At 42.9% G+C, this 22,830-nt stretch overlaps 14 protein-coding genes across 14 annotated transcripts; 7 read left to right on the plus strand and 7 right to left on the minus strand.

The window, feature by feature from the left end:
• The first annotated feature begins 117 nt into the window (after nucleotides 1-117).
• Nucleotides 118-1,247, plus strand: V2V93DRAFT_371779 (PUA-like domain-containing protein). The gene is made up of 6 exons (XM_066910596.1): nucleotides 118-167; nucleotides 237-389; nucleotides 456-553; nucleotides 614-687; nucleotides 749-940; nucleotides 1,010-1,247. Exons 1-6 carry the CDS (start codon nucleotides 157-159, stop codon nucleotides 1,028-1,030), a joined length of 549 nt encoding a protein of 182 aa, XP_066764993.1. The 5' UTR covers nucleotides 118-156; the 3' UTR covers nucleotides 1,031-1,247.
• Nucleotides 1,103-2,525, minus strand: V2V93DRAFT_371782 (legume-like lectin family-domain-containing protein). The gene has a single exon (XM_066910597.1). The coding sequence runs from the start codon at nucleotides 2,275-2,277 to the stop codon at nucleotides 1,294-1,296; it is 984 nt and encodes a 327-aa protein (XP_066764994.1). The 5' UTR covers nucleotides 2,278-2,525; the 3' UTR covers nucleotides 1,103-1,293.
• V2V93DRAFT_371785 (uncharacterized protein) lies at nucleotides 2,502-4,450 on the plus strand. Its single transcript, XM_066910598.1, has 2 exons — nucleotides 2,502-2,758; nucleotides 2,852-4,450. Exon 2 carries the CDS (start codon nucleotides 2,948-2,950, stop codon nucleotides 4,283-4,285), a length of 1,338 nt encoding a protein of 445 aa, XP_066764995.1. The 5' UTR covers nucleotides 2,502-2,758; nucleotides 2,852-2,947; the 3' UTR covers nucleotides 4,286-4,450.
• Nucleotides 4,451-5,546: 1,096 nt separating this feature from the next.
• V2V93DRAFT_371788 (uncharacterized protein) lies at nucleotides 5,547-5,861 on the minus strand. Its single transcript, XM_066910599.1, has one exon. It carries the CDS (start codon nucleotides 5,824-5,826, stop codon nucleotides 5,584-5,586), a length of 243 nt encoding a protein of 80 aa, XP_066764996.1. The 5' UTR covers nucleotides 5,827-5,861; the 3' UTR covers nucleotides 5,547-5,583.
• Nucleotides 5,862-8,043: 2,182 nt separating this feature from the next.
• V2V93DRAFT_371792 (glutathione S-transferase) lies at nucleotides 8,044-9,352 on the plus strand. Its single transcript, XM_066910600.1, has 4 exons — nucleotides 8,044-8,414; nucleotides 8,534-8,688; nucleotides 8,746-8,859; nucleotides 8,927-9,352. The coding sequence occupies exons 1-4, from the start codon at nucleotides 8,372-8,374 to the stop codon at nucleotides 9,269-9,271; spliced, it is 657 nt and encodes a 218-aa protein (XP_066764997.1). The 5' UTR covers nucleotides 8,044-8,371; the 3' UTR covers nucleotides 9,272-9,352.
• A 517-nt stretch (nucleotides 9,353-9,869) lies between these two features.
• V2V93DRAFT_371794 (uncharacterized protein) lies at nucleotides 9,870-11,977 on the plus strand. Its single transcript, XM_066910601.1, has 2 exons — nucleotides 9,870-10,428; nucleotides 10,580-11,977. Exons 1-2 carry the CDS (start codon nucleotides 9,948-9,950, stop codon nucleotides 11,872-11,874), a joined length of 1,776 nt encoding a protein of 591 aa, XP_066764998.1. The 5' UTR covers nucleotides 9,870-9,947; the 3' UTR covers nucleotides 11,875-11,977.
• V2V93DRAFT_282605 (uncharacterized protein) lies at nucleotides 11,920-12,809 on the minus strand. Its single transcript, XM_066907195.1, has 3 exons — nucleotides 12,560-12,809; nucleotides 12,167-12,487; nucleotides 11,920-12,112 (listed from the first exon to the last, which is right to left on the minus strand). The coding sequence occupies exons 1-3, from the start codon at nucleotides 12,662-12,664 to the stop codon at nucleotides 11,966-11,968; spliced, it is 573 nt and encodes a 190-aa protein (XP_066764999.1). The 5' UTR covers nucleotides 12,665-12,809; the 3' UTR covers nucleotides 11,920-11,965.
• A 125-nt stretch (nucleotides 12,810-12,934) lies between these two features.
• On the plus strand, nucleotides 12,935-14,094 carry V2V93DRAFT_371796 (uncharacterized protein). The gene is made up of 2 exons (XM_066910602.1): nucleotides 12,935-13,025; nucleotides 13,095-14,094. Exons 1-2 carry the CDS (start codon nucleotides 12,989-12,991, stop codon nucleotides 13,913-13,915), a joined length of 858 nt encoding a protein of 285 aa, XP_066765000.1. The 5' UTR covers nucleotides 12,935-12,988; the 3' UTR covers nucleotides 13,916-14,094.
• Nucleotides 13,835-15,219, minus strand: V2V93DRAFT_371799 (CHD5-like protein-domain-containing protein). The gene is made up of 3 exons (XM_066910603.1): nucleotides 14,884-15,219; nucleotides 14,638-14,827; nucleotides 13,835-14,586 (listed from the first exon to the last, which is right to left on the minus strand). Exons 1-3 carry the CDS (start codon nucleotides 14,968-14,970, stop codon nucleotides 14,180-14,182), a joined length of 684 nt encoding a protein of 227 aa, XP_066765001.1. The 5' UTR covers nucleotides 14,971-15,219; the 3' UTR covers nucleotides 13,835-14,179.
• Nucleotides 15,220-15,438: 219 nt separating this feature from the next.
• On the plus strand, nucleotides 15,439-16,396 carry V2V93DRAFT_371802 (40S ribosomal protein uS12). The gene is made up of 4 exons (XM_066910604.1): nucleotides 15,439-15,502; nucleotides 15,632-15,829; nucleotides 15,912-16,119; nucleotides 16,183-16,396. Exons 1-4 carry the CDS (start codon nucleotides 15,483-15,485, stop codon nucleotides 16,192-16,194), a joined length of 438 nt encoding a protein of 145 aa, XP_066765002.1. The 5' UTR covers nucleotides 15,439-15,482; the 3' UTR covers nucleotides 16,195-16,396.
• Nucleotides 16,397-16,497: 101 nt separating this feature from the next.
• V2V93DRAFT_371803 (cactus-binding C-terminus of cactin protein-domain-containing protein) lies at nucleotides 16,498-18,431 on the plus strand. The gene is made up of 2 exons (XM_066910605.1): nucleotides 16,498-17,214; nucleotides 17,270-18,431. The coding sequence occupies exons 1-2, from the start codon at nucleotides 16,558-16,560 to the stop codon at nucleotides 18,326-18,328; spliced, it is 1,716 nt and encodes a 571-aa protein (XP_066765003.1). The 5' UTR covers nucleotides 16,498-16,557; the 3' UTR covers nucleotides 18,329-18,431.
• V2V93DRAFT_371805 (uncharacterized protein) lies at nucleotides 18,329-19,311 on the minus strand. Its single transcript, XM_066910606.1, has 3 exons — nucleotides 19,067-19,311; nucleotides 18,930-18,996; nucleotides 18,329-18,861 (listed from the first exon to the last, which is right to left on the minus strand). Exons 1-3 carry the CDS (start codon nucleotides 19,230-19,232, stop codon nucleotides 18,564-18,566), a joined length of 531 nt encoding a protein of 176 aa, XP_066765004.1. The 5' UTR covers nucleotides 19,233-19,311; the 3' UTR covers nucleotides 18,329-18,563.
• A 155-nt stretch (nucleotides 19,312-19,466) lies between these two features.
• Nucleotides 19,467-21,270, minus strand: V2V93DRAFT_371807 (maintenance of telomere capping protein 1). The gene is made up of 3 exons (XM_066910607.1): nucleotides 20,513-21,270; nucleotides 20,112-20,462; nucleotides 19,467-20,054 (listed from the first exon to the last, which is right to left on the minus strand). Exons 1-3 carry the CDS (start codon nucleotides 21,015-21,017, stop codon nucleotides 19,696-19,698), a joined length of 1,215 nt encoding a protein of 404 aa, XP_066765005.1. The 5' UTR covers nucleotides 21,018-21,270; the 3' UTR covers nucleotides 19,467-19,695.
• Nucleotides 21,271-21,469: 199 nt separating this feature from the next.
• On the minus strand, nucleotides 21,470-22,714 carry V2V93DRAFT_391788 (JAB1/Mov34/MPN/PAD-1 ubiquitin protease-domain-containing protein; the record flags this gene model as incomplete). The annotated part of the gene is made up of 6 exons (XM_066912450.1): nucleotides 21,470-22,091; nucleotides 22,162-22,236; nucleotides 22,292-22,368; nucleotides 22,425-22,446; nucleotides 22,506-22,582; nucleotides 22,658-22,714. 6 exons carry the CDS (start codon nucleotides 22,712-22,714, stop codon nucleotides 21,470-21,472), a joined length of 930 nt encoding a protein of 309 aa, XP_066765006.1.
• Nucleotides 22,715-22,830: the final 116 nt, after the last annotated feature.

Consider the following 22,830-nt stretch of genomic DNA (forward strand, 5'->3'; position numbering starts at 1 on the left):
TCAATTTGTTGTAGATTGTTAAGTAAACTGAGGTCTTTAGTTTTCTGTTCTCATCTTTACAGTAACACCCTAACCCAAAGTCTGCACTAACAGATACCTATTCACATACAAAGTTGGTTTGAGTATACTATAGACAGTCCAAGCAAAGAAACAAATATGTTTAAAAAGTACGAGATGATTAAATTGCTATAAGTTTTGTTTAGTACCTGCCGCTAACTAAGAGAAATCATTTTCAGGTTTACGGCAAAAGAGGATATTCACTCGCGTACGAATGTGAAGTCTTCTGTACAAAGAGGATTGAAGACGAAACTAGTAAATCAATTTCCAAAGCTAGAAGAAGTTATTGATGAGATTATTCCGAAAAAAGGACAATTGATAGTTGTCAAGTGGTAAGCTTGATATTAACAAAATTGATCAACAGATTCGTCGAGTATAGAAAACTGACCTGTCTATAGTACTGATCGGTTATCGCTGTATACAATGGAAAACGAAGTACTGTTTCTTCAACGGTTTGATGATCCTTTTATTCCCAGCTTGAGATTAGTTCATAAATGTCAGTTCCAAGATTGTTTGTAAGAAAAGTGAGAGGTTTACTAAATTGCGGCAACTACAGATCCGACTTATTTCCCATCAGTAAAAGTTGATCGAGGAGCGATCAAATTCATATTATCAGGCGCAAATATCATGGTGAATCTTTTTTTTATTGTCATATCGGCTCTATCGAAATTCTAATATCTGTGTTATACAGTGCCCAGGGTTGACATCTAAAGGAGCCTCGCTACCCGAAGAAAACTATCCCGTCGGTACAGTTGTCGCCATTTTTGCCGAAGGCAAAGACACTGCTCTGGCAGTAGGCAAGATGGCGATGAGTCTGGACGATGTAAAGAAAGTAAATAAAGGAATCGGTATCGAAGTCGAGACACATATCGGTGATGGTTTGGTATGATTGTATTCATTAATTCTACTTTCCTCTTACGTAACGCTAATTACTTTTATTAAAATAATCTAGTGGTCGCTAGACCTGGATTGAAAAAACTTTGCAGAAACGGATTGTTGAAATTGCATGAATTGCTGTATATAAATATATTACATTTACAAATCGGCTAATTTAGTACATATTCATATGGTCAAGCATGATTTGTTATTTACTGATGAATTGAGAAGAACAAACTCATTATCATTTCATACGTCATACTAAGACATGCTAATTTTGGAATTAAATCGTACAAAATAGAGGAGTTAATAACTGTTACAAGAGTAACTACTGACCCAAAAAAACACAACTGATCTGACTTAAAACATTGCGTCACGGCTGTATTTTTTCTCCTTTTGATATTGCAGATACTTTTTGTATCCGAAATATGCAGCAGTACCGAGCAAACCCAACTTCACAAAGAACCAGAACCATGAGCCGCTCTTCTTCTTTTGTACAACAGAAGGCGGGCTAGTGAGCTTGGTTAAAGGCTGGCCATGCAATTCAGCATTCGTCGCCACGAGCATGTTTACCTCGACTTCGTTGATGTCATGATTCTCTGAAAGTTCACCAGTCTCTGCCGAGAATGAGAGGTAGGCAGTTTGGGGTAAATCAGGCGGATTACTGATTCTGAAGCACTGCGTCCATTTCTCAGGTTCCTTGTATTGAAGATCGACTCTGAGGAAATCCCCTTTGACGTATGTGATTCTCATTCTCGTGTCTTGATTTGCGTTATGTAAACCACGAGCAGAACATCCGGCAATCTCATTAGACTTTCCATCGTCTGATTTGCTATAGCTGGTATGCCCGTCGCCGTGCATTAACATGATGTAGGGGAAAGTCACACCGGGCCTGTTGTTTTTGTAGGTATCGATGAAGATTCCTAGACCTTCAAAATTATCTGGCCCACCAAACACAGGGCCACTTGCGCTACGGTCCTTTGTAAGCCAGACGGCCATACCGTCTCCATACAAGTTTCCTTTTCCACTAATCTTAAACTCGAAGATGATCTCAAAGTTTACCGCCGTAAGTGGCAGACGCGAGGAAAGAAATCCAATCTGACCAGGCCGATCTGAGGTCAATCTGACATACTTATCAGTGCGCACCAAGGTATCACCGCCGAAATCGTACCACCGTGAATGTAAACTATCGTGAAGGAACGGTGCCTGCAAGGTGAATGTCTTCATCGGCACGCGTCTGACATCAGGGAGAAATTCATCGTCATCATCGTGGCTTTTAGCGGTAGTAACTCCGAAAGTTAATGCGACGGTGAAAAATGTAGATAATAGTGTGCAAAACTTCATGATAAAGAGAAAATAATGATGCTAAAATGAAATGTGTATAACCAGCGCGCGCAAGAATATCAATTAATGCCTGCGATCTGCTCTCAATCGAAGTCTTGACCACAATAATCAAGCAGGATAATCAAGCAGAATACCAACTGATACTATCAAGATCAAGTGTATCTTCCGCGTTAAGGAAAAATAAGAGTACTATGTTTTCTCGACAGGAGAAACCAAAGGTAAGCTTGATTAGATGTGGACACGTTGTCCCCTTAAACCTCTTTCTGGTTGATCGGTTGAGTGGTTTCAATAGTAACTGAGACCCAAACCAATAATCAAACTACATTGTAAACAACAAGCGCGCCTCGACGCGTCTGAGTCTATCTCTGTACTCGAGGTTCGATATTGTTGAAAACGCTGGATTTTAATCCGATAATAAAAAGCAAATATCATGCTATACGAAGGAAGATTCAGGTATGAGAATTGTTAATATCTGAGGAGGGTCAGTTCACTGCAGACAGTACACAGAATTTGTGTTTCTTAGTCTTAACACATGCTATTCATCTGGACGTATTTACTAACAACTATCTCAAAGAGCAATTGAGTTCGACTACTCTAGTCTTACAGGCTATGAATTTTATACTTCTACCGAGCAGTTTCAGAAAGTGCACTATAACTGCTAATTCACGCGATGAAAGAATTCACGACAGTCAGGTCCGCTAAACGAACAGCTTCGCCGTATCAACCTTTGAGAAGAGAGAAATCCAGATCAAATGAAGGGCGTTTAGGAAAGCGACAAAGAGATGCGGACAAAAGAGAACTTCTGCCACACCGACTGAAGCGCGATAGGGACGATTTAACTCGCGATACTGATCTCGGCAAATTGCCGGCTAACGATTCCTATTTCATGAACTATAGCGAGAATATGTTTGGAATTGATGAGTCTCCAAAGACTAATGACAAAGTACTGAAACTGTCTGAAATTTCATTGCGAGCTGTGGCTGCTAATTGTAACTCTATTAATGCAAAACTCTTACATCATGTTGACTTTGTGCCAGTTGGTCAACAGCTTTTTGCTACTATTGTCTCGAAGAATAAAATGAGTTTGAAAATACTCCAAACTTTTGTTGAGGTCTACTCTGCACAAATGGCAACTGAATCAGTGACGTGCAACAATAACAAGAAATTGACCATTTCGACGACAAGCGAGATCTTCAATCGGCGATTTTTCTGGGGCACATATCCGATGAATCTGGTAAAGGAATTACATGTTACCTGGTTAGTAATGTTGGAAATTTCTGAAAAGGCAGGCAATTTTAAACATGCAGTTAAAGTGATTATTCATTTGCCAATGATATCTGCCCTTCAATTCTGGGTTAGAGCTGCAGATGGACTGGAAGAATCGGCTGTGACCGATCGAGTTCTAAACTCATATGCAAAGTCAATGATATTCGACAACAAATGGCACTACTTGCGCGTACTGATTATTAAAGTTTTGGATGGCAAGACAGAAACACCGAGAGGCATCACACGAGCCGGAATTCAAAATATTCTCGCCGTTCCACAACGAATCAGATATTTGGAATGCGCTGAGGCGTTGCTACCGTTGGAAATTGAACAGGGAGTAGTAAAAGAAAATGGACAATTAGACGCGAAACATGAAGCAGGTCGAGAATCGTGGTTAAGAACGACAGCCTTTTGGCTTGAGGATGCAGCGTCGCATACGCTGCATACAAAATACGAGACAGCAATGCAACTTGTAGGCGAACAGCCGCCACGGCTGCCGGCCATTCGGCTATGCTTTGGCGAAATGCCAAGTCCGGATTTGAAATCACTCAAAGCTGCTGCTTCATCGAAGCAAATGCCGCTAATTGACGGTATTTTACTAAGAATAGATAATCGGCGAATAGCACATAAAAAGCCAGCGGCTAATTTCGAGAGACATAAAGCATCAATAGTCAGAAATGGCGTACAGGCAAAGCACAAGCTGCAAATAAATAGTTTGCTGGATATGTCAATGATTTCCTGATAGCTACGTTACTTTATCTACTGAAATTTAATAACATATTATACAGTCATTTCGTAGTATGATATTTTATCCCAGTTTAAGCAAAAAATAAGATACAATAAGCACAGGACCAAAGTAAACTTATAATAGCAAAAGAAGCAGCTTGAAGTAGTAACGCAATTTTCCAAATACCGTACCGACAAAACGCCTCGCAATAAGCAGTAACGACTATAAAAAGTAAATACATCCAAGCGATAAAGCTACGCGACAATAATTGCGCAAGAAAAGATAACCTAAAGCAAGACCCACAAAGGTAATAAAAAAACTCCCAAACGAAGACCAGAAACATGTACTCTTGGCGGTCATTAAAAGAAAGTGATATTTACACGAGTATCGTGTCGATTTTCATCTTTTCAAGCATCATGGCCCCCTCAGCGGCACTAGCACTAATCACACTACCTTCATCACCGCTATCGTCTGCCTCGTCGTCAGGCGATCGGGGGTATTGGCCATATTGCCTGACATATGGAGTCGAATACGAAGGAGTAGATACACGATTATAAGATGAAGCTGACGACGCTGATGATTGCGGCCTGGACTTGTATGAATGGGTGGACGAGTCACTTCGAGCGCTAGCGGACTTCTGAGAGGAGGCAGGACTCGAGGGATTAACGACCGCATTATCAAGAGGAACCACGCTGCGAGGAGTAGCGGTGGAAGAGGCAGTAGCGGAATTTCTGGAGGGTTGAATATGAATTGGCTGTGGCGGAGGTAGAACAGAGGCTTGAGTTTGGACATAAGATGGTCCAGAATATTCGTCGTAGCTTGGCCGATGATAGATCGCGGTCGCTGCCGCTGCCGCTGCCTGTTGTTGCTGTTGTTGATGTTGTTGTTGATGTTGCTGTTGCTGCTGCTGTTGCTGTTGCTGTTGCTGCTGCTGTTGCTGCTGTTGCTGCTGTTGCTGCTGTTGTTGCTGTTGCTGCTGCTGCTGAGAATAAGGGTCAAGCACTATCGAGCTAGAATATACCGGTATTTGAGGAGCAAGCTGAGCGGCAAAGGCTTCGAGAGCGTAGGCAGCAGGTACACTAGCAGAAGAGACACCATGACCGATCGAATTTAGACTTCCGCTGCGTGAGTGAGAGCCAGGTTGGTTGACTCTGATTTGACCGTCGATGTCACTGTGATAATGTAGGCTGTCGCGTCGTGGCTTTGAAATTCCGGCAGGAGTACCGCGGGTGGGTGAAGTCGATAAAGATGAGGACGGCACTGAGGCGACGGCGGAGGAGAGAGGACGGGCAAGTTTGCTATGAGAGATCTTGTCATGAACAACATCCATATCGGTTGAAGGCCATTTTTTGATAAGCCGCTGAACACGCATTCTTAACAGAAAACAATGGATTAGTATCACAGCAGAAGAAAGAATGCGAGAGAGAAAGATACCGGGCACAGTCTTTGTCTACGCCAAGCTCCTGGCCGACGAGACGCCAGTCGACGGAGCCACTTTTGTGGGTGTAGGCCACGATGAGGGTGTTTACAGCACTGACGATATCAGAATTGGACATGACGGATATGTACAGAAACGAGAAGAAAAGAGAGCTGGGCGGCTGAGTACACGCGAAAAGAAGAAGAATAAAGCACTAGAAGAAGGGGGAAGGGACAGGATAATTGAAGAGGAGTGGCGGGTGGGTGAAGGCAGATGCGCTGATCAACAACTGAGTTGGGCTTCTGGTGGCCGAACGGCAAGAGTAGCTGTGGTTCGGATTTCTGAGAGAGCGAGGCGATCGACCTCGAGTTTGAACCGAACAGGAAGAATCAGAGAAGGTTGGCAAAGTTGTGAACGGGATCGGCGGCCGGTTTACGAACAGCTCGCGAACGTTCGGGCCCCCCCCCCCCCTGAATCACGGTGGTGGTGGCAACCGAACGCAGAGCGCGATGAGTATCATGGACGGAGGATGAACGGAGACGGAAGACTGTTTTATGAAATGTTTTGCTTATGCCTTGTACCATCTGCTCGAGGTAGAGCAGACATTTATATCGGATATCGCGGAGAGAGAGCCAACCTGGGGACTCGCCAGTGCTGGAGCAGACGCAGGTACCACAGTCTGCGTCACGTCACACTGACTCAACTCTCGCAGCATCGCCAACTTGTTAATAGATTATACAAGGTAGGCACATACGCATACACATACACCGTTAAATGCAGTTTAATAGTGCTCACAATCTGTCTTCTCCAGACTCTAACGTCTTCTGACGTAGCCCAATAGTTAGCCTTCTACTAAGAGCCGATCACGCCGCTGCTTCGAGCGAGATCGGCGCACGCGAGAGCGGTTGCGACTGCATCACCATCATGGAACAGTCGGGATGAACTACTAAACTCGGCTGCCATAAGCCAAAGGTGGCTGGTTCACGTTCGCATACTTTATCCACCCACCAAGCATGGCCCCTACTGGGACTTAAATCAGGTTCGCCCACGAACCAAGTCGGCTACCGCTCCCCAATCGGGCTCTGTCACAATTCATGTGTCGAGAATCTTGCTTGCTCGCAGCTTCATCATCCACTACCATCTGCGTGTAGAGACTTTGGACCTGCTTTGTGCTCTCTCTCGTGCTTTATTTTCCAGGGACGTCTGATTCAGAAATAAGATTATTCTAGCGGCCTGGCGTATCCAAACATCCAGGCCATCCTGAGGTTCTCCTTAACACGTTTGGGGTCTCTGCACGGATCAGCTATGACGTATTGAGTCGGCTGCGCTCCCTATCGCATTGCATCCCATCCGTCACTACTGATATGATATTGTCCTCTGTCTTTCATCTTTTCTTGTCAATACCCAGGCGAATCTTCTCAACTCTATTTCTAGGAGCAGTGTCGACGATGAGTCTCGCCGTTTATGCTTTCAGCTATACACTCTAATTGGTGAATTTCGTTAAATAGCGTGCATGGCTTTATTAGCCTTTGATCCTCAAACCAGGTGGTTCGCGCGGTGAAGAAAGATTTCAATTAGGCGATCATCCTGACATCATTATCTATCATTTAATAATAATCTCATTCTTGACGTGGTTGCGTCAATTTAGAATATAAATTAACTTATTTGACAATCTAAACAGGAAAAAACAATTTCCTTCGCTTCTCTCGCCAAACAATTCTTGATAGAATCGTCATGACCATGCTTATCTTTTCACTAACACGGCTTGTCTTACGTACAGCACTTTACTGAAGTCAGAATACATTACATCTCCTACTTTTGGTCTGACTTCGGCCTGCATACATCTTCTCCGTATACGTCATTTGGATTGTACCATGTCTTACATTCATTTATCCAATCGCTACCCCTCAATTCATTCGAATGAGAAAGCGGCTGGGTTGCATTGGACCATGGAGATATACTATAAACAATCAACTCGATTGATTTTGCAAGCCTCATTTAATAAATGAACCGTAGCTTCTGGGGTGGTATTCGTAAATGCAGAATGAGCCAGTGCTTTTCAGTCATGTAAGTTCTTACTGTTAGCCTATCTGCTTACTCATATATTACAAACCATATTCAATCTCGAGTAACGATATAAAGTATTAGCAAGCCACCTTTCAGCTTGTTTTATCTTATTGGTCATATTCTTTTAAGCACTTGTAGTTTTTTTTCATGCATTACAACTGCGATTGACCATGTCGGACTCAATTCACCCATTTATCGCTATCAGCAGTTTTACCCAAACCCTTGCGAACTCGTTTGGCGTTATTATATCAACGATAAGAACTCGGCTGCTATGCCAGACTGCGACTGAACAGGATCCACCATGCCAGACTTGTGCTATCGCATGCAGTCTTAGTCGCCGACTACTTTAAGCGACCGCTTAAAAACTCGTCACAAAAAAAAACAGAAAAAAAACACAGAAAAGGTGTGAACTTTGACAATCGAGATATGGAGTTCTATCAGGTCGCCGAAGCTCAGACCGTCACTTCGCCGAGAAGAAGCAACCTCGGAGGTCATTCGTTCATTCGTCCGCTTTTGGTTGGCTTATGCTACTCTGTCGGGTTCGTTCCAGATTTTTTTAATCTCTCTGTTCTCTTACATTACAATTTTTGATATCTCATAATTGCAAATATCTTCTAATGGCTCCCCTTACTCTTTACTCTCACCCCGTCGGCCCTAACGGTATGTTCATGTTTCTTGTCGAGTCGAAAGATGTTCCGAGAGCAGTATTACAATTCCCCGGAAACACAGACTGAAATGACCTTCTCAATATCTTTCAATGAGCTAACTCATAGTCGCAGGCTGGAAGGTTGCTCAAGTCCTTTCCATGCTCGGTCTCGAGTATGAGACCGTCATGAAGGACTTTGGTGATGTGCCTAACGGCGTTAAGCACCCCGACTTCCTGAAGATCAATCCCAATGGTCGTATCCCGGCTCTCATTGACCACACTGCTGATGTATGACTATCATTTTCAAATAATATTCGAATGATGAGGCTGATTGCGAGTTTATAGGATCTCATTATCTGGGAGTCTGGTGCCATCATCATGTACCTCGTTAAGAAGTTCGATAAGGAGCACAAGCTCTACCCCGAGTCTCTTGCCGAGCAAGCTCTCGTCGACACCTGGGTATGTGGACTCACCTTTTTTCAATTGAATATAAACTGAATTACAATCTGATATCTCTTTACTGCAGTTCTTCTTCCAGATGTCTGGATTTGGACCTTACACCGGTCAGGCTGTCTGGTTCAAGCTCTTGGATGGAAACAAGGACCCCTACGGATCTGCGCGTTACCTCAATGAAGTCCACCGCATGTTGAAGATTCTCGAGCAGCAGCTTACCAAACCCGACTCGCAGGGCTGGCTTGTACTCGGCAAGCTCACCATTGCCGACTTGTCGTTCTTGCAGTGGGTGCGCTTCCTTTACAAGATTGGAATTGACCTCGAGAAGGAGTATCCTGCTATCTTCAAGTGGAAGGAGGCCATGCTCTCCATTGACGCCGTCAAGGCTTCCACAGTTGGCGAGGTTTGGTCTCCTTAAATTGAGGTGCCTGGCAATTGAATCACGTAGGTGGTTGTAATGCACTGGAATATTGAAACTAAGTTGATAGCAATTGATGTGATCCGCTGTATAATATAATAGAAAGAGCCTTGCTTGCTTAGATTCGGTAAAAGAGTGAGTAGTAGCAGAGTAGATACGAGACAGGATAGGCCACTACTGTTCAAGTCGGTCTTGACTGTCCGTAAAGTATAATAATCAAATAAAGATAGGCAAGAGCCAGTTTTGATGCACAAAAGTATCGTAGAGAGGGTATGTCGGGGAATGTCAAGACAATTAAGTTGCACATTTGATGAACCGATCAAGCAATGACGTTGATCGTTTACAATAGAACAGACAAGCAGACTAAGACTGACTAAAACTGATTAGGACAGATTCAAAGAAACTAAAACAAAAGCCTCGATCGATCGTCAAACTGCCAAATTTCAAAACTTCAAACCAGTTGCGCGACGAGTGCTGACGTCAGGTTTACTTCATTGTGCGGCGGATGCTTCTGAGAGAAGGAAAGAAAGGAAGGATAACGTGCAACGCCCATAAATATAAATACTCCTGCATCACTAATCTGTCATCTATATCCTCTGTTATTTATTTGCTTGCCTTTACTTTTATTTTTTCATTTCTTTATTGTTATTCTAGAATACTTCCCTCTCCCTCGAAAATGATCAGATTCGCAGTCACTTCCCGATCCTGCTTCCGCGCTGCCGCCAAACATTGCCGTCCTTTACGCAGCGGTTGCTATTTTTCCTCTACCATCTGCGCAGGAGGGAAGGCTCCTGAGCCTACAGAGTCGGAAGACATTGTCCGTCACACGCACAGCGAGGGCCCGCCTACTCCCGAAATCGACCATCCAAACGCTCCCAAGCCAACCGAGTCTGAAGATGCCGTACACAGCGACCGCAATGCCGAGGTGACTCTAGATGATCTCAAGAGAGTTTCTAAGACTACTGATCTTGACCCAACTAAATTGAAAGACCAAACAAAGGCATCATACTTTGGAGTTGCCTCAAATGATTCTCTACATGTAGCCGGTGGATCAAAGAAAGGCGTCAGACCTCTGTTCAGCAGGATTCAAAACGACGCCTATGATGTCGTTATCGTAGGTGGAGGAGTTTCGGGATTAACACTTGCCGCATCGCTGAGTTAGTTTTCCTATTTTTTCGTTTTCGTTGTGATTTTTTCGTATGGACTGGTTTATGTTATATAGCCTTCTGCTAGCTACGAAATACGCATACACAATTTTTTTCGGGGATATCGTAATGTTAATTATTTTCTGTTCTTTCATTTTTATAGAGGCCTCGCCACACACATCAGCCTTGAAAGTAGCTTTAATAGAAGGAATGTCTCTCGAATCGGCAGCACGATGGGATCCTTCTCCTGACCAGCTTTCTAATCGCGTATCGAGCATCACACCAGCATCGAAATCCTTTCTTGAAAAAATCGGCGTCTGGGAGCACGTTTACCCGGAACGTGTACAGGAGTATGATAATATGCACGTATGGGACGGTGTGTCGGGTTCTCGGATTCAGTTCGATTCGTTTCATTTACACCCTGTCGGGCAGTCAATGGCGTACATGACTGAAAATATCAATCTCCAACATGCATTACTCAGCTATCTTTCCGAGTCGGCAGCAACCGGCAACAGCGTAACGATATTTGATAACACAAAAGTTGAAGAAATCACGCCGACAAGTGTGGCATTGGAAGACGTTGATCTGTCGTCTTGGCCAAGTGTCAGAATGTCAAACGGAAGCACAGTCTACGCGCGTCTCTTGATTGGCGCAGACGGTGTCAACTCGCCCGTCAGATCCTATGCCGGGATTGAGTCTCGCGGGTGGGACTATGGTCAGCATGGATTAGTGGCCACACTCACGATGGAATGGAACGACCGGCAGAACGTCGCCTGGCAGCGATTCCTACCAACAGGTCCAATTGCCCTTTTACCAATGCCAGACGGAAAAGCAAGTTTAGTATGGTCGACTACTCCGAAACTGGCAGCGCATTTAAAGTCACTCTCCCCGGAGGCTTTCTGCACTCTTGTGAATGCCGCATTCAGACTTGATATGACTGACCTCAACTACCTGTACACCCGCTTCAACGCCGAAGATATAAGCGCAGAATTTGAGTGGAGAGATGGACTCTTACCAATGGAGGATGAAGGCGCTAAATTTCCCCTTCGTGTTGCGGAAGTACAGGAAGGCTCGCGCGCCAGCTTCCCACTTCGTATGCGTCACTGCGATTCTTATGTCGCACCTCGAGTGGCCTTAGTCGGAGACGCTGCTCACAGCACACACCCATTAGCAGGCCAGGGTCTTAATCTCGGCCAAGGAGACGTCGCGACATTATCTTCCGTACTGGAGAAGGCAGTCGTTAGAGGCGCCGATATTGGTGATGAGGTTGTATTGCAGGAGTACTGGGCTGAGCGGTATCCTGTCAACCACGTTATGCTTGGCGTGATTGATAAGTTGCAAAAGTTATACTGCACTGATGCCGCGCCGATCGTCGCATTGAGATCGGTGGGGTTGGACGTGGTTAATAGTTTGGATTGGGTGAAGACGATGATTATGAAGCAGGCTACTGGCGTATAAGTAAGCCAACGAGCATGACAGATTTACCGATGATATTTTGTTATTATTGCTGTAGTATATATAGATGTACATATTTTTTCAATAGCATTTTTTACGCCATCAAGCTGAGGTACACATTCCAAAATACTCCTACTAGTGATCGAACTAAAACCCGTTTCTCCATTGGCACATAGACTAAACTGATATACGTAACAATAGGCCATAATTTCATCGAACTCATTTGAATATCCGGGAGATCCTGCATAATGTTAGAATGCAATCTTTCTTTTAACATTTAGAAATAGTCACTCACAGTTTGAATTTTTAGGAGTGCAAACTGTAAATCTCCTGACCGCATATAATTAAGATAACCCACAAAAATTCCATTCATGACTGTAGCTAAAATGCTTTCCGTCAAGAGCGTCTTTATAAGTACATTTGTCCGTTGTAGTTCGTCTTTTGTAGATCTTGATTTGCCTTTTTCTGCCCGTGCATTTTCGTCTGCAACTTTTATAGTATTTGGGTATTTTAAATCTAGAAGCGATGTCCATGTCAAGAACACTGGCGTGTAAAAAAGTGCCCATGAAGCAAAAACTAGTATAATCCGCTTATCGAGACTGAACGCCTTGCTAGTCTAATTGGTTTTGTCCTAATTAGTTTTTTATCTCACATCAAATAAAAAATCAATTACAGAAAAGAAATTTACATTATTATTATATGCCGCAATAGTTTGCCCCAATGTGTTGCCAATTGCTCTAAGAATAAACGATTGTATAGAGCTCGCGACGTAAACTGATAATTGGGGGGCCATTGCTGCGATTCGATTGGCGGCTGATATATTAAAGCAGTATTCTCTTTACCACTTTAGACAATATAATTAGTGCAGGTGCGAATAGCAATTCTAGTCTCTAATTTGTATCTTCTAATTCGAACAGGCGTAAACAGAAGATATATTTGAAATCGAGTGCAGCAAATAAGGTTTAGATATTTGAGTAAATGTAAGCTTTAAAGGGTTTAGTGCTTAAGAAAATTTTGACTAAACTCCCAACGAACCTCGCGATTGAAAAATATCTTGATTTGTATAGACTACCAACGATTTTTCCTATTCGTATTTGTATTGGATCGAGAAATCACGATGGTCGCAAAGAAATCAGGACAAAAGAAGCAGCAGAGTATGCTACCCTTTCAAGCTATACCTTGATCATAAACTAACGCTCGCTCCTTTTTTTCTTGATTTATAGAATCTGCGAAGCCTAATACGGTCAATAAGTCAGTTGCTGCAGTATCAGCTCCCGCTGTTGTTGGGAAAGAAGCGTCTGATGATGAAGAGTCAGTTATTGCTCTAGACATGGAAGATAGTGAGGAGGAGTCTGACGTGGAGTCGTTTGATGGGTTTGATTCTGGCGATGAAGACGGCAGCGCTGACGAAGAAGATGACGAAGAGATTGAGGGAGCTAGTGAAGTTGAAGAAGATGAAGATAATTTATCGTCCGACAGAACTGAGAAGAAGAGTCTTCAGTTATCAACAGAGAAAGAGACCGAGATCAAAAACAAGATTGCAGACGCCGCTTCCAAAAAGGGTAAAAGCGAAGAAGACAAGCCGGGTGTTCTTTACATTGGACGTATTCCCCATGGATTTTACGAGAAGCAAATGCGCGCATATTTCTCTCAATTTGGAGATATCTCACGACTACGATTATCCAGAAATAAAAAGACTGGTGCATCGAAGCATTACGCATTCATTGAGTTTGCCTCGCGCGACGTTGCGCAGATCGTCGCTGAAACTATGAATAATTATTTACTTTTCGGTCACATCTTGAAAGTTTCCCTGATCCCGGAAGAGCAAGTTCATGAAAAGACATTTGAAGGAAGTAATCGAACATTCAAAGCTATACCAAGAACGAAGATTGCACAACTAAAGCATGACAAGAAGCGCAGTAGCGAAGAAGTCGAGAAGCTCGTTGAACGCGAAGAAAAAAGACGGAAAGAGAAACAAGAAAAACTGAAATCACTGGGCATTGATTACGTTATTCCAAATGGAAAGAAGGTGAAATCGCATTGAGATGGATAAAAGTTCATTGATGAAATTTGTTCGGTGTTTATGGGTTTGTTGAGGTAAATAAGTTCTGATAATGCAGAGTGAATGTGCTTTCTTATGTTTCGTCTCGGATTCGAGTTTTGTATATTGCGAACGTTCGAATAAATTTCTCATCCAAGGCTAATAGATATTCCGTTACAAACACTGATCTTATAAACAGCAGCATGCAATTATAAACAGCAGCATGTATTGACTAAAAAAAAATACCCCCCGACGCCACAAAATCCGTTATTTCTGCTTCTTTTCCGTCAAATTCACGGGCTCCTTTTCAGCGTTCAGTTTTGCAGTTGAATCTGCAACTTTACTAGGCGTAGTCTTCATTGGTGCTCGAGCCGACTGTGAGTTCCTAATTGAGATCAAAAGGTTTGCACTTTCGGTTAAAAGGGATACTACGGCACCTTTGATCGCGTAATCGACAATCATAAACCATGCCGCTACCGACACGCTTCCTTTGGGCGCTGAAGTCAGAGATAAAATCCACTCAATAAAGCCTGGGAATGCTCCTTTTGGTAGCCAAAAAACAGGCGTCTTTCTGTATTTTATTCGGACTCCGAATTTTAAACCTGAAGTTAATACCCAGATAGACCTCCGGACCACGACCTTAAAAAAGGTTCTCTGAGAATTATGAGTAGCATCTGAACCGTTGTTAGCCTGATTACGAAGTCAATATTCCTATATAAGCGTACCTAGTTTCTCTTTCTGGTCTTTCAGTTTATCTAATTTTCGATTCAGTCTTGCCCATTTGGCAAATTCGTCCTGGGCGCTGACACCAGTAATTTCCATGTTAAGAGCAATTGCTTCGTTTCTGACTTTTTGCAACTCCTTGAAATTTGCCGCTGCTTTTGTCGGAGTAAATTTACACCACACCACCCATGCCTATAAAAATAATCAGTATGTATTATACGATAATGACATCAACAGAATGGTCTTACCAATTCTCCAATATTATCTGATCCTATGGCTGCTACTATCGCATTAAAGGCCACCACATATATAACCGTCCATAGCACTGAGATCATAGTGCTGGTTGTAAATTAATTATAACGAGCTCGACGTGTCGCGCTGCAACTTGGCTGGAGATCTATACTCCAAAGATATTGAGTAAATGCTGTTGTCAAATAGAGGCACCAGCGGTCAAAATCTATCCAATAATAACCAGTGCCGTAAATCAATTGGAAACGTACGGCTTGAAACAGATTGACCCGGTTCAGTGAGTGTTGAGCCAGTGAAGAATGATTCTATCTCACAGCATAAGGCTGGCAGACTCGGGCTCAAGATGGATGTTCGATGACGGCCTTCGTCTGAACTTGAATAGTACAAATGCCTTATGCTCACATAATTATTTTACACAATACCCTCATATAGTAAGCAGTGTAGGGTTACCGTATTTCTGTAGGGTTACACATACGTGACTGCTAAATCGAAGTCGGACAGTCAGCGCTCGTTTGATAGCATTGAACTGTCTTCAACCTCTTCTCGATATCATCAACTTCCCTTTTACAACAACCACCTTCACCAATTACACGTCAAAATGGGAAAAGGAAAGCCAAGGTAAATATTCCATAATTCTATTCGCTTACGGTTTATATTCAAATATCATCTCGAATACCAAATCGACGCGAGGCGCAATATTCACCCAACAAAAAGAAAGAGAAATGGAACTAACGATTGATTTCATAGAGGGTTGAATTCCGCGCGAAAGCTCCGCACTCACCGTCGTGACAACAGATGGGCGGATTTGTCTTACAAGAAGCGTCTTCTCGGAACCGCTTTCAAGTCCTCGCCTTTCGGAGGTTCTTCCCACGCTAAGGGAATCGTTCTTGAGAAGGTCGGTGTTGAGGCCAAGCAGCCCAACTCTGCTATTCGCAAGTGCGTTCGGTATGTTTCCCTCTATTTTTTTGGAAAGTTCATTTGCATCCCAATGGAGAAATAGCTTCTAACGACGTTTTCATGAATATAGTGTTCAGCTCATTAAGAACGGTCGCAAGGTTACTGCTTTCGTCCCCAATGATGGTTGCTTGAACTACGTCGATGAGAACGACGAAGTCCTTCTTGCTGGATTCGGTCGTAAGGGTAAGGCTAAAGGTGATATTCCTGGTGTCCGATTCAAGGTCGTCAAGGTCTCTGGTGTCTCGCTCTTGGCCCTGTGGAAGGAAAAGAAGGAGAAGGTATGTTTTATCATATATGCACGATAAGCGATGATTTTATACTAATTCTTTAATGACATCTAGCCCCGTTCATAAATTTATCTCATTGTTGGTTATTTTGTTTTCTTGTATCAACATTTGTCATGGCTTGTGAATAAAAGTATATGTATAAATTAAAAATGGTTTATGGATAAATATAGCCATATAGAGTTATGTAGATTGAGCCTAGTGTAGATTATAATCAGTTTGTAATTTGATCCTGCATTGGCATTGAAACTACTGCTATTATAAATTTTAATTCTCTATCGTGTAGATGTTGATATCTGGCAGCGGATGTAGAACGCCATTCTAGCTAATATTCTTGGGAGGAACAAAAATACGAACGTACACTCCCAATCAGCAGTCTGTAAACATTACTAACTGCACTACTATCTACACCCTTCCGCTGCTCATTTCACCATGTCAGCTACGCAATACCGCAGTCATAAAGAGGACGATCTGTTACCGAGATCGAGGCGCGAGCCAGAATCGCGCCAATCAAGGCATCATCGAAGTAGTTCCTCTCGCGAGGAAGAGCGCGACAGCGACAAGCATCGCGGTAGTCGTCGACGACGCTCGCCGCAACGTGTTCCTTCAGGTAGGAGTAGCAGTTCGAGGTATCAGAGATCCGGTACCGACATATATGGCCGGGATACCGGAGAAGGATATAGAGATCGTCGGTCGCAACAATCAGATCGAAGAAGTCGCTCGCCACCGTCTACGAATTATGGCAGCGGCCGCAAAAGGCAGCATATGGGTGCCGAAGAGGAGAGGCAGCTTAAAGAGTGGGTTGATGGTGAAGATAAATTTGCGCTGAGGCAAGCCAAAAAGGGCGCAGTTATTCGAATCAAAGAAGGACGCGCCCGACCCGTGGATTGGCTTGCTCTAAATTTACAAGCTATAGACAAGGACAAGGACGTGTACGACGACAGTATCCTTGATACTCGGGAACTAGACATACCTGTACCGTATGCAGTGATTGAGGGTCTGGGCTTGAATGATGTTCAAAAGCTGGAGTCGGATGTTCAAGAGTACTTGAGACTCGAGTCGAGTAAATTCAATCGTGATTTTTGGGAGGTAAGTCTTTTAAATGTCAAACTGACTATTACACATGCGCTAACTCTACCTTTAGTCTATGTTGGTTATTTGTAAAGATACCAAGCAGCGCCTTCAATCCAACGGAAAGAGTAGTGATGGTGATGTTCTCGTCGCTGTATCAGACGATATTGAAAATCTATTACAAGGAAAAGACTATGATGCTCTAGTTGCACTACAAGCTCGAGTCGATGCGCTGTTTTCTGGAGATACGATAATTGATGTCGATTTTTGGACTGCTTTAAAGGAAGAATTGTTAATTCGCAAAGCAAAGGCGAAATTGGAGAAGATACATGCTCAGATTATAAAAGAGCGTGTTAGCATGCTCAAAGAGACGGAAAAGACTGCTGCAACTGAATCGCTTATTCATTTACAAGTTTCCTTAAAAGACAAACCGATTGACATTGCTGTTTCATATTCCGCAGAGATGGATCAGGCTCAGTCTTCTAAAGGACTTACGAATGTTACAAGTATGGCAGATTTTAAGACAAAGCTTGATTTAGAGAGAAAATCCGTTGAGAGGATTGGATTCATTCCTTTGAAGGCGGGGCAGTCAAATATCTCTGGGAATAGTCAGCAGTCTGCCAATGAAACTTCAGCCAGTGATCGTCTATTCGAGAAGGAAGCTTCCAAGGCAGTCAATGAGAACGAAGAGGTGTTTGATAATGAGGCCGATCTGGGTATTACTCAAGACAAACGTATCAAGCCCAAATATTTCAACAGAGTTCAAATGGGTTTTGATTGGAATAAATATAATCAAACACATTTCAATGCAGACCATCCGCCTCCCAAGACGGTTCAAGGATATAAGTTTAACATTTTTTATCCCGAATTGGCCGATTCATCAAAAGCTCCAACTTACAAAATTATTCGCGATAAGGTTAAGAAGAGCGATGAGGAAGTTGCTGCTGGAGGCGAGGTGAATACATGTCTGATCAAGTTTATTGCCGGTGAGCCGTATCAAGATATAGCTTTTAGAATCGTGGATAAAGAGTGGAATTACTCTTCTAAAAAGGACATTGGTTTTAAGTCAAGTTTTGACAAAGGGATTTTGCAGCTACATTTCAGATTTAAGAAGATTTTCTACAGAAAGTAGTAACGTTTTATATTATCTTGTGCGATATTTAGGTTAGCGATTATGATGATTATCTAATTCACAATAATTACTCTTCTGCCCCAGGCTGTTAATGTTCATAGAAGTCGAGCATATCGTAGCGATACATCGTATACAGCGTCGTCACTGCAGTGTAAATCGTCATTCTCTCCCTATTCGCTTAATGTCAATCGTTTCCAGCCGTCTGATTCATTATCTAGATCGGCTCCCTCAACATCTACTCTTTTTCTGCCTCTTTGTCCTCGTTTTCTTCTTTTGCTGCTTTCTTTGCCTCCACATAGGCTTTTAATCGCGCCTGAATTTCTTCTCGGTCGACAGTGGTAATTCTAACTTTAGTTGGTGGGGGGGAAGAAGAATCGTGATTTCTAGAAGCAAACGACAAATACGCCGCTTTACTATTCGCATTAACTGAATCGGGAATATTGTATTTTTCGCGTAACTGTGCTTCGTGTTCTTTTACTGCTTCAGGAGGAATTCCTTCTAGGCCAAAAATCTCGATGCTAGTGTCCTCACGGCTGTATCGGTCGGTATAGCGTTAGTTGAAAGTAATATGGCATAGAGCAGCAAATTATAAATATCGTACCCTTTTATACTGTTGTACACTTGCGTCAGGAGTTCTTTATGCATCTGCTGCACATGCACCACCAATCCTAGAACAACCCTCGATCTTAGTATCTCTTATCTTCTCCACAACACTCAATTAAGTGACAATAAACTTACCACCTGCAGTATTCAAACGTCTGTTACAATGCTCACATTTGAAATGAAGCGCTCGCTGGTGCGAGATCAAGACTTTCAAATCATCAAAGTCTCGTTCGCAATAATAGCACCATGGTCGTTCCAGTAGTTTTTGCAGATTAGCACTAGCTGATTTCTTGCGCACCATTATATATTATGTACCAATCCAAAAATCGGCTAAAGAAACCTGTTTAGAATCCGGTTTCTGTATTACTATCAATACCCCATTCGAAGCTACTTCTCAAGACACTTAATCAAACAAGTCTACTTTAAATACAGATAAATACCCTAAACCAGAGGAGTACCCTCGTCCATAGAATACGATTACTGTACCTGTTTTTCTACTGTACCTGTTTTTTGGCTGATTGTAGCTCGTAAATAGTTATGAGAATATGTAGAAAGTTACTATTATAAAAACAACAACCATATATGTATTTCTGAACAATGTGAAAATTAAAAAAAACTAATTAGTGTGACCTAAAAATCCAACCATAATCATTACTACTCTCTTCAGATCGTCAAGGTCAACCAGTAATCTCCTGCGAGACTCAGAATGTAAAGCAGAAGCTACAAAATAAGATCAGAGATAGACCAGAGGTATAGCTAATTTGCTACTCCTTGGGTTCTAATTCGGCTTCGTAGACCTCTGAGATATCTACGCCAATAGCCATCCTGCTTGCAACATATCTCTGAGCAACAATTCCAACCGACAATCCTAATCCTTCCTCAACCCACTCCGCTAACCACTCTCTCGGATCAACTTGTCCGGGGATCGAGTCATCGCTGTCAAGCCACTCGCACCATTGTAAAGGGAACGACTGTGAGTGAGTAGTGAACACGAGTTGATGCAGCGGATCATCGAGGTGGATTATGAAAACAAACATCTTTTCTTTGAAAGCATTCGTTGCAGCGTCTTGAACAGCGCAAGCTTGTATCGATAAATATATATCAGATTTTCTTATAGGAGATTCTAATATAGCGGTCAGACAGAAATCATTTATAACCAGTAAAATAAACAGGGATTTACCTTCTTCAGCAGTCGCTGGCTCTTTACCTTTGGATCGAATCTGTTCAATGTTTGCCTTGCATAGCTTCTCACCCGCTACAAGGCCACCGTGAAACATCCCCATATCCCGTTTAACTCCTTTCTTATCCGAATCACGGCGACGGCTTTCGCGACCTTTTTGCACAATAATGAGCTCTCCGCCTTCTACTTGTTGCATAACTCGATCAAACACTGAATAAACAATGTTGTCAATGGATGGGTAGCCGACAATGTCGTGGAATATGTGAATTCTGAGCTGCTCGTGACGCATAATCGGCGGAGCAATTGTCTGCAGAACAGAAGATAGCGTGGAGGCAAGAGTGCGTGAAATGCCTATGATTGTTAGCAAGAGCTATAATAATGAAATGAAATTCACAACTTACCAAACTTATTCAAGGCTCCAATATTGTCTTTTACTTTATTTTCCCACGACTGCGTTTCAGCTGCTTGCTGAATATCTCTAACTTTAGTTTCGGCACCTTTGACAGCAGCAGAAGCTGTGTCCCATATGCCTGAAGACCCAAACCAGCTGGTCAAGGAAGCAACCGGGTTGGATTTGGGAGAAGTAGGCGGCTCGATCTGTGGTGGCTTCTCTTGGACTCTCGAGCGGTTGGTCACCCCCTTATCAGAATCAGGCGGCAACTCAGACTCTATCAATTCCTCCTCTTTCTTTTCCGTAGCAGAACCGGAATGTGAATCATCGTTGCCAGTTGGTGGCTGCGCGGTCTCTTTTTCTAAAGAATCTAAAAATCCAAGCAAGTCTTTCTCGGACGGTTCAGTGGTTGAGGGTGTCTCGTTGTCTGAAGACGAAGAGCGTGCATCTGGACCTAGAGATTCAAGAAGCTCAAGAACATCCTCGTCTTCCTGTGGCTTTGTCGGTGATGCCATATCTCGCTCTACCTATTTGGAAAAGGTAAATGGCCTTGTGCCGTGTGCGTGTATGATCAGCAGGATGCGCGAAATATATGCAGCTGGTAGGCAGACTTTGCGCTGTCTTCTATCACGCTAAGACAGCAACAGTCCTCTGGAATTAAGGCAAGTATTATGAGCAGAGAATAATATAACTCCAAGTGTGGAAGTATATCTTCTAATCAGCTGCATACACCGGGATGAAATTCAACGCGTCTGGCGGGGCTCCTTGCAGTGGGACTTTGCTGATCACAGCGCTGTGAGCATTTCATCACGTGAAGTTTTTGTTCATATTTACAGAACCGAAAGCAGTTCATTCTAGTAATTAATTTAGAGGACATAAATTTGAATTGATGTATTCTAATATTGTGTATTATACAACCGCCAGATCAGTCTGATATCAGCGGATGCAACCCCATCTCCGGCATACTTCATTTAAACGAGATATTGTCAATCATACCGGCCAACAGCACACACACATTGTCCTCCATGCGCCGATTTACACTCTCTTCCAAATGCTTCTTAGGATCCTGTTTGCCAACGTAGCGAGTCTTTAAGGCATCGGCACTCAGCCCCTTCTCCTCCTTTACACGAGTAGTGTATGCTTCAGCAAGTTTAACCATCTGCTGAACAGCCTCCAAATTCTCCTTATCGTGCGCCTTGAAGTCCTTGAGTGTCAATCCTTTCGTCCACTCTGACTTGTGCAAATTCAACAACATCTGGCCTTCTAGTGGAGTTTTTCTGTAGTTTATTCCAATAGAATAGTAATGTCTGTTAAGTCCATGAATGAGAGCTTGAATTGACGGTTTGTTCAGATGTCCGAGGTTAGAAGTAGTCTGTCTTGGCTCCTGCCCCATCATTATCAAAGACGGACTAATCAATCTGAAGGCGTCGATGACGACTTTTCCCTTCACAGACTGTATAGGATCTACGACGACAGCGACAGAGCGAGGGGTGAGCTGTTCAAAAGATTGCTGGGTGTTGATATCAACTGATGATAGCCAGCAACCAAATCCTGGATGTGAATGGTACCAGCCGACAACCATCTGGTCTCTGTTGTCGAAACATCAGCATTTTGAATACCATAGACACGAAAATACATTTAGATCGCGGGGAGTCTCACCTTCCTGTCTGCTTCAACATATCCATCATTTTGGTTTGAAAAACGGGATCAACAGCCTCAACGGAGACACCGGTTCTACACAACAAGGTTAATGAATGGATCAGTAACTTGTGCTCGAGAGAATGCATACCCGCTTTGAGGCATCGCAAATACGTCAATCACGCGCACTGTGAAATCATCGACAAATTCTCCAAGCATCAGTCCCATCTATAGCCACAAATTAATTCAGCTTATTGAAAATCATATCCTTAAATAAAACATACAACTTCCATTGGAACACCGGCTCTATATTTGAAACTGTAAGCATTTGTGGAATATTTGAGTACTGAAGATTATATACCGACCTTCCGTGTTTAAGCATCTTTAGTAATGCAAGAGATGAAATATAAACACATTCAGCATTATCGACGACAGGCGTATCCTATGGAAATAGTCGTCATTTTAGCAATGGAGTTACTCAAAGGCGGTCAGTGTAAGCTTGATCGAGAAGTCATACTTGCGGCGGACCACCCATGCCACCTCCGGCACCCAGCAGTCTGTTTAAGCGTTCCATTCCGTCTTACTATATATAAAATAAAATATCAAACTGTAATAATATACAGATATTGACGATTGGATGAATGCTGATTTAATGATGGTTAACAAGATTGAGTAAAGGTGATCTGTGTT

This window comes from Kockiozyma suomiensis (assembly GCF_038497685.1).
Source record: "Kockiozyma suomiensis strain NRRL Y-17356 unplaced genomic scaffold V2V93scaffold_9, whole genome shotgun sequence".
In the NCBI taxonomy this organism is placed as follows: Eukaryota; Fungi; Ascomycota; class Lipomycetes; order Lipomycetales; family Lipomycetaceae; genus Kockiozyma; species Kockiozyma suomiensis.